Raw genomic sequence first — 9,490 nt, forward strand, 5'->3', positions numbered from 1 at the left:
TTTGAATTAATAAGCAACTTTCAATGTTAAGTTTTCTGCTTGAGTTAGTTTGATAGGATCTACTTGTGATAGATCAATGATATTTTGTATGAAGTTGCATTACTATCAATACATCTCAGTTTGTCGACCATTTCTAGGCCCTGTCCACAAGATCGTCCAGCGACTTTGAATTAATAAGCAATGTTGCTGTCCATCAGATTGTCTTTTTCTGAATTTTATTCGGACAGTCGAGATATATCTCTGTGTCAACAGTTTATATAAATTATTGTTGTACTTTCACTTTTGTGTGTTGGAAGTGGCATATTTTAAACTGTAAAACAGATAGCATTTTTCAGTGGCATATTTCCTTAAAATAACAGTTCAAAATTAGATGCATGTCTGATCATAAAATTGCAACCCTGAAATTCATACATTTCTTTTCCCCATATGGAAATATTTCATAAGTAATGTAAAGGCAACTAAACTGTCAGTATTATTATTTCAGAATCAAAATGAAGACAAAGATGATGATTTACCAGGATCATCCAGTAGTGTGTCAAGTTTTATACAACAGATCACACAACAGGTGGAAAATATCTGTTCTATGGAAAATAATACAGCCCAACAAATGTTACAAGTTATAGTCAAGTAAGATCTAGCACAACAAATGTTACAAGTTATAGTCAAGTAAGATCTAGCACAAGCTATTTTCAAGTATGAGAAAAAAAACTGAAATAGAATCAAAATGGTATCTGTGAAATATAGGCAAAAGTCAATTGTTTTCCATACAGAAATTACTTAAGAGTTATTCTACATGTTCTCATTCTGAATATTGCTTAAAGATTATATTATTCCTATTTAAGGTCCTTCCATATAGATAGTACCATTTTAAAACATTCATTGGTTATGAAGTAGATACTGGAGATGTGGTCCAATGAAGCTGTGCACTTTTTGATATTGATGTGTTGCAGCTGTTTGCATGTATGAGGCATTCAGATTTGCAATACTAGAAATCCTTGACAAAGACAGAAAACACTGAAAATATGATATCTGAAGGAAAATCAGTTTTTGTGCCTTCCATTCATTAGAATAACCTTGAAAAAATGAAAGCACTAAATAAAAAAATTCTTTCCTGATACTTGACAGTATATTATAACAATTTATTTTTGTTAAATGTTTAAAAGATATTCTTTGCTTTGCCATAATTGATCTCCTTTATCGTGTTTATATGATATAATTCATGATTAACCTTTCAGAGATCTGTACAAGATATCTGAACTAGATAGTAGAAATTCTGCATCTGCTGAATGTATTGGTAACTTTCTACAGAGTCAACTGTTGTTAACACAGGTAATACTGTAAATTCAGAAATTATTGTGAGGCTTTTATTAATGCGAATAATGCGAGTGGTTGGATATCGCAATAGTAAGAACTCACATTCTTGTTTCTGATACATTTATCTGTACGCAGATTTTTCTGAAATTGCAATAATTAATCTCTCATTTTTTGTCAATTCTTCAAAAATTACAATAATAAATGCACGCAATAATAATTATCTGAATTTACTGAACATACTAAACACAGCTAATAAATACTTAACACAGGTAAAACATACTGAACTACATACTTAACACAGGTAAAACATACTGAACTACATACTTAACACAGGTAAAACTTACTGAACTACATATTTAACACACGTAATACAGACATTTATAAAGTTACAAACTGAACATTTGTTCATAAAGTTCATAACAAATTCAATACTTTTTGTTTTCAAATGCTGTCTTAGTTGTCCAGACAAAAAGTGGTCTTTAAAATCTCTGTGTCTCCAACATCAAATGGGCTATCAAAATACTAGTAACTCACTTGGGTTATTGTTCTAAGTTATTATAATTATTATTCCTTGATAAAGATCAATAGATTGATTGGTGGTTGCTTAACATTTAGTGGTAAATATTTCAACTTTGGGAGAGGGGGGAGGACTTGTTATAGAAAAAGATTGGTATAAAATTGATAACATCAAATGTAAACTGAAAAATAGGTCTTGTTTGAATCCCATTTATAAACAAAATTATAATTGGATTTATAACTAAATTATCCTTGATTTGTATAGAGATCTAATGCTTTGATACAAACTCGTTATCATTCCAACTAAAACAGTTGTATTTGGTATGTATCCCCTGCAAATTCCATTTCATTTGTCTGATGGTTGAATCAAATGGAAAACTTTTACATTAGATCAATAACTAAAGGTTTAGGCAGTCATTTGGATTAGACATTTTCCCTAGCAAGAACAAACATTTCTAGTCATAAAAAGACACAAGGAGTAAAAATACTTCTTTACCAAAATAGATGTAACTATCAAGGTTTATTGGTTGTGTGACAGCTGATAATTACCTATTTGTCTGATAAATAAACAGTCCAGACAGTTTTTTAAAGTTGTATCTCATTTTAAACTGGCTGGAAAGTTTTTTCAGCTAAATATAACAGCAAAAACCACATTGTTTACACAAGTACAAATGTAGGCATGCTCGCAGGTGTGAAATTAAATTATGCACTTGGAAAGCTTTTGAAATATAAAAAATCATTTATCTTTATTTGTTCATCTCAAGTATTTTCTTTAAAGAAATATTGTTGTAAGAACTACTTAAATTTGATTAAGCTCGAGAAAATGTAGAGATTTCATATTTTTTAGTCTCTCTATTCTGAGCCTTAGAGCCTGTATATCAACATATGTGCTTTGGAACAAAAGTAAAGTTTCTTATCAGAGTTTATTACATTAATAAAGAGTTTAAGCCAAATGTAAGACCTCTGATGTTCCCAAACCATGCAACGTCAGTAACAAAGCTCTTTCTTATCAATGTACAAGTTACTGTCAGTTCACAAAATCCACATCAAAAGCATATAGTAATCATTTTCATGTCAAATTCATTGCACATGATTCCCTAATGGTTTCCTTGATTACAAACAGAATAAAAAAAGTCTGACTGGCTCAGTTGTTTCATTTTCTATGGTATACATAGTTCTAATAAGTTAATTGATAATTTTTTTTTAGTTGATGACTAAACAAACAGTTTCTAGTAGTTGTATAATGGACAACCATACTCTTGCTACTGTTGAAAAGGTATGTGGTTAAAGTACTGGTTGACTTCTGTAGTCTTTGATAATGTCTTTTTTTTTAGCTATTAATTTTTGAAATATCACAGTTCACAAAAAACCACTAAATGCAATTATAATACTCCATAGATTGCGCTAGATAAAGATGAATTTAAAAAAAATCGTCTTCAACTCATGTAAAGGGATACATGCTTTCAGGCTCATTTTTGAACAAAAATATATAAGTTTTGTGATTAATTTAGAAAATGCTTAGAACATATATAGATATTCATTAAAGTATACAGGGATTCAGAAAATAAGTAATTTTAACAAAGAAAAAGTTTTGGATTCTATGATTTCTCAATAATGCAAATTATACCATTGGTTCACAAAAACGAAAGAAAGTGAATTTTATTATTATTTTTTTTTAAAGTTTATACCATTATACTATAGTTAAATGCTTTTCTTGTACTGGTTTTTCTTTGATGTATGTATGATTTGTAAATCCACTGATTAAGATGATTAAGATTAAAAAGGGGAGAGTCAAGATATTCATGTGCCTGTCCCAAGTCTGTTAATTTATTTACATCTTTAGTAGACTTGTAACCATTAAGATTGAAATATTGTATAGACATTTATTGAAGGCTGTAATTTGTCTCATCCGTCTGAAACACATCAATACTCATAAACCTTTAGACATACAGTGTAGGATTATTTTTATGTCATATTCTCTTGATCCTGCTCTTTTACAGAAACATCTCATACTTAGTAGGATTGTTTGCCACCATGTGAAGTTGACCATATTATACTGTCATATTAATCTGACCATTTTAATGGGAGTTATGGGACTTTTATCATAATTTGACTATCATACCACAATGACACTATGTAACACACAATTTAATTCCTTATTTATACAGGGTGGGGGACGTTTAACTATAGCATAGCAATCTTTTTGACACTTTGTTACTGCCTTATTTTCATCGGTGTCAAGTATTTTCCTAAAAGAAACTTTTCTGCTGGTGAATTTTTTTCCCTGACAGCATCATAAACTTTGTTGCTTTATGCATGATACTCAACAATACTAAGAGCATACAGGCTAGGACATTGCCCTGGTTACAAAGTTTTATATTTTTATTATACTTTTTAATTAACGTATACGGAATTCATTTCAGTCTCGTTTTATGCCCCACCTACCATAGTAGAGGGGCATTATGTTTTTCGGTCTGTGCGTCTGTTTGTTCGTCCGTCCATCCATCTGTCTCGCTTTAGGTTAAAGTTTTTTGTCAAGGTAGTTTTTGATGAAGTTGAAGTCCAATCAACTTGAAACTTAGTACACATGTTCCCTATGATATGATCTTTCTAATTTTAATGCCAAATTAGAGTTTTGACCCCAATTTCACAGTCCACTGAACATATAAAATGAAAGTGCGAGTGGGGCATCCGTGTACTATGGACACATTCTTGTTACTAAATATTTTAATGATGTTTCTGAGTTAAACCTTTTACAGTTTAACTATATATGAATGAAACTATACAAAATCTTTTTGTTTTAGATTTTGGAGTTAACTAAAATATGTCAGCACATTTTTGTTGGATTGGGTATATCAGAAATAGGACTGATTAGACAGACAGAGCTGAAGGCTGTCACAATACAAATCTTAACTCTGATGAAAGCTGACATGAAAAATGAGAAACAGCAGGACATGAAACAGAATTATATTAAACTCATTAAAAATCTCAAAAGGTATGGATTAAGAAGCATTGTGATTTAGCTTTTATAAAAAGAAACTAATTTTTGTTGTATTGATGTAATTTTTTTGTGTTTTCATTGGTGTCTCACCTCTAGAAGTAAACTCCTTTATTATAATGTTTATATTTTTGTCTAGTTAGGGCCTTATTGACTAGTCAGATTACCCTGTTGGAATCACTTAATCAACTGTCATCTTTTATGTCGTACATTCAGTAAAGATTTTTGTTAACTCTTATGCACATTGTTAATACTAATAAAAGGAAGGCCCTTTTTTGATTTTTGTTTAATTTGGAAAAAAATTATGGTAAAAAACTTAGACTTTGTTAAAAAATCACAAATATTGAGAATCTTTTTGTGACAGCATTTCAACAAAAATTGATATTTATTAATAAAATGAGATTCAAAATTGATTCCTAGTCTCAAAACTGGATTGTAGTGAAACTTTAAACACCAAAATGATCAGCAAGGCAATTTCTACAAATAAGTCAAGGTTTACTGATATAGTAAGTTGACTCTTCATTGGAGTGATTGCTCTTAAATGACCCCTTTTACCCTCTTTTGTGTATTGGGCAAAAACTAAAGAATAAAAACTAAACAGAAAATATGATCTGCAATACAAGGTAAAAAAATTAATTTTTCATGAATTCTATTCCAGTCAACAATGTTGTAGAGGGTCTATTGTTGAATATACATATATACCTAGGTGAGCACCTGTTTAAAGCATCTAGTTTGAGAACCTATATCAGTGGTTGTCTCTTTCTCTTTTTGCAAAAGTTATTGCATAATAAATGTAAATTACGTTTTCATGTCATTTGTCAGGTTCAAAATATTTTATCTCTTTTCAAATAATGATGTTTTTCCCTTTCAAAGGAAACACTTACAATTGAATTTATTAACTTCATTTCAGTTACTTATCGTCAAGTCAGTGTCATCCAGATGCTTTCACAACTTACATTTTCTCTGTCGTTGATGACCTTGACATAAATGGTCTCCCAGAATTCATCACTAGTTTACAGCATGCTACAACCATGATAAAGCCATCAGCCTTTCCCATAGTAAATAAAATCAGAAAAATAACAGCAGTGATAAATGAACCAACTGGTCCAACAGACAAACCATTAAAATTCACTGCAGGATTAACATTAGCTGTTCCTGTAGATATTATGTTAGAAAATGTACCTTGTACCAGTAATATTAGAATTAAGGTATGGTTAACATTAGCTGTTCCTGTAGAAATTATGTTAGAAAATGTACCTTGTAAGTCTGTTGACAAATGTTTATGACAGTAAAAAACCAAAATTAAGTTTTTCTTCATTTGCATAACTCTATTTTGGTATGAAAGAGAAAATATAATAAGTAAAAGAATATATTGTCAAACTACATTGCATTTGTTGTATGATTTAAGTTATAGATTAATTATTTTAGTGATTTTTTTCTTACAGAAAAAGTTTGCAGACCAAACAGTCCAGCTGTTTACACCAAAATCGAGTGATTTTCATAAGTTAGGACCACTGAGACACAGATTAGTCACACAAGTACTAATGTCCCATTCTTTGTGGACAGGTAATTAGCCATGTTCTATATATCTATTAAGGTTAATGGGATATTTATTTCATTTAGATTTGTAGTTAGTGCTACAACACTTATTAAATTTCTTTATAAACAAATTATTTGATAGAAAAGATAAGGACATGAAATGAAGTCTTGAAAGAGGAATTATTTCTTATAAAAGAGAAACCAAAGAAATCAGTAATCAATAAATGATATAAATATGCAGACAGTTAATGAATTAAACCCATTACTGCATGGTCTTTTTATTAGTAATTAATACAATACAGTATGCAAAACTATTATCAGGTTAAGATTTTTAAGATGTTTTCCAGCTGTCTTTTGTTGGTTTAAATCAGTTCAATAAAATTGTTATATTTGATGCTTAAAACAATTCAAGCTAACCTGATGTTAAAACATACAGACATATTGTTTAGGGGCCAGCTGAAGCCCTCCTCGATGTGTGGGATTTTCTTGCTGCGTTGAAGACCCATTGGTGTTCTTGGGCTGTTTTCAGCTCTTTGGTTGGGTTTTTGTTTTTGACACATTTCCTGTTTCCTTTCTCAATTCTATCTTGATTTAATTTATGTTTAAAGAAGCTGCATTTACTTAGATAAGCCATAAACAATTAGGGTTCTGTTCTCTTTAAATATTTTAACCATGATATTCATAAATCAAGTGAATTATGAATTCATATATTAAAAAATAGGTATTTCAGGACCTTATTTTTGTTATGTGTTTTTTAGAACCAACCAATGTGGAGCTGTGTGTTTCCATGGAGACTGCATCCAATCAAAAGTTCAAGGACACATCACATGACAATGTGAAACAGACTATTGATTTGAGTAAACCTGTTCAAGTGTATGTATCACCAAAGCAAGTAAAAAGATGAGACATACATCAGAATGGAATGAGGAACATTATTGTGCAATCCTAGTGAGCCATGATGTAGTTATTCGTTTAATTACAAAAGGAAAAATACAATTTTTGTTATGATAGAGACAATGAGTGTATTAAAAGGATGTCAAGGGGGAAGAGTTGTAATTGAAAGTACATTATAAAAGAATCTGGAATACTATTCAGCTTTAGAATAATAAAAAGATAAATACCAATCTTTTTTCACAACTTTTGAAATCATAGTTTAAGTGACAGGTTGGATGTGCCGAAGTGAAAAGTATATTGCACTACTCAGCAGGAGGTTTTCTGAAATAGGATAATGTGCCCTGGTGAGGTCTGTCAACCTTGGTATGGAGTTTCAAACTTTTGTTGATAGCATTTCTGCCTTAATAGTCAAGGCAATGGTAGCTTTGAATGTAAAGCCACTAAGAAAAGGGGATTAAAAGGGAGTGATGACACCAAATTGCAGTTCTTACCAGTACCTTATAGATGCAATGTATATGCAAGTGTAGAGCATATTTTTCCTTTGTCCTTTTCCATGCTATGGTTGTATCATGTTGAACTTAACAAATATCTATGTTGTGTACATGTAAAGATTGGACATGAGGTATCAGCTATTAAAATTCCTTAGAGTATGATCTCTGGATCCCACTGAGGACAATGTTTTAAAGGGGAGATTTTTCATGTAACCAATGTTTATCAAAACTGAATGATATAATCTATTCCTCTTATTCAGCAATCAGTTATCTTTTTCAAAGTGTAATTAATTGATGAAATCACTTTATAAATTGTTTACAGTAGTAGGGGAATTTTTTAATTACATTGAGTAATTGGATGAAATATATAGTTCTATAGAATCATTGTTAGGTGTAAATGTATGCCTGGGAATCTTTTTTCATTTCTGGTAGTTATTATATGTGTTCTGTAAAATCTTTATACCTGACACTACAAAGTAAGGAGATATATATAGTTTTTGGCTTGCCAGTCCAATAGTCATCTCGGTTTCCCTATAATAAATAAAATACTTTATGTCAGATTGCAACCTTATATGGATAGATGATAACAAATAATGAGAGGATGTTTCCTGTAACTTGCCTATATGGTTGCATAATATGAGAGTTATTGAAGTCTAATATGTCATAGTCACTAAAAATAGCCTGAAATACATGCTGGAAAGGGTTTCCTGATTGCAAAGAAACATGCATACATGATCAAAATTTTGATAAAAGTAGAATCCCTGTTGGTATTTAGATATTGCTGGCATGGTCAGAGCTACTACAAATGTACGGAATATTACTCTAGAAGAACATTTATTCTAAAGTTGAAATTGTGCTTTGAAGTAGCCTTCAATAACTGTCAGTACTTTGTTTCTTTTTAATAAAAATAAGGAGATGTGGTATGATATGTAATGAGACAACTATCCCAATAGACCAAATGACAAAGATATGAACAAATTTAATTTTAGTCTTTTTTTGCTATTCTCTTTTATTACTAATCTTAAAATCATGGCTCTTATTACTGAAATTATTTAATGAAAAATTCATGTTTTCATTGATAATGATACATTTTATGATCTGGTACAGCTGCTGCGAAAGTGTGTACGTTGTTTTATTTAATGCCATTTTGTCCCAGGGGAGAGTTGTCTTATTGACACTCTTCCTACATCTCTTTTATTACTATCTGTAACATATATGTTATATAGGCACCTACGTTTCAATATCGTATTTATATTGTGTCATAGATCAAACTTTTTCTTTCAGTGAATGTTTACTTGTTTTTGTTTGAATGTCTTTTTGAGTTAAGCCATTTCAATGATATTTTATAGTGTGTCTTTTTATGTTGTAAGGTTACACTACTGTCTCAGGTTAGGGTGAAGGTTGGCGCCTGTTAAAAGGTTTAAACCCACTGCATTTTTATGCACCTGTCCTAATTCAGGAGCCTGTTGTTCAGTGGTTTTCATTTGTTGGTGTGGTCCATAGGTGTTTCTTGTTTCTATAGATTAGACCATTGGTTTTCCTGTTTAAATTGTTTTACACTAGTCATTTTGGGGCCCTTTATAGCTTGCTGTTTGGTGTCATATAGCTCTTCCAACTGTTTTGGTTCTTATACATACAAACTTGGTTTTCAATTTTTTGGCTTTGAGCGTTCCTGATGAAGGTAAATCCAGAAAAGCACTTCTGACGCATTAAATTTTCATTTTTTATTTTTTAGTCC

General features: G+C 30.8%; 1 protein-coding gene across 1 annotated transcript in view; it reads left to right on the plus strand.

Moving 5' to 3' along the window:
* The window catches only part of LOC127737577 (integrator complex subunit 4-like), a 47,374-nt gene extending 39,879 nt beyond the window's left edge, over window positions 1-7,495 (plus strand). Inside the window, exons 13-19 of the mRNA XM_052248413.1 lie at window positions 485-627; window positions 1,236-1,329; window positions 3,038-3,106; window positions 4,635-4,825; window positions 5,739-6,036; window positions 6,274-6,394; window positions 7,126-7,495. Of these exons, the coding sequence (XP_052104373.1) occupies window positions 485-627; window positions 1,236-1,329; window positions 3,038-3,106; window positions 4,635-4,825; window positions 5,739-6,036; window positions 6,274-6,394; window positions 7,126-7,271 (1,062 nt within the window). The 3' untranslated portion in view covers window positions 7,272-7,495. The remainder of the gene's footprint in view (window positions 1-484; window positions 628-1,235; window positions 1,330-3,037; window positions 3,107-4,634; window positions 4,826-5,738; window positions 6,037-6,273; window positions 6,395-7,125) is intronic.
* Window positions 7,496-9,490: the final 1,995 nt, after the last annotated feature.

The sequence above is a fragment of the Mytilus californianus genome, unplaced genomic scaffold, assembly GCF_021869535.1.
Source record: "Mytilus californianus isolate M0D057914Y unplaced genomic scaffold, xbMytCali1.0.p SCAF_4, whole genome shotgun sequence".
NCBI classification, from domain to species: Eukaryota; Metazoa; Mollusca; class Bivalvia; order Mytilida; family Mytilidae; genus Mytilus; species Mytilus californianus.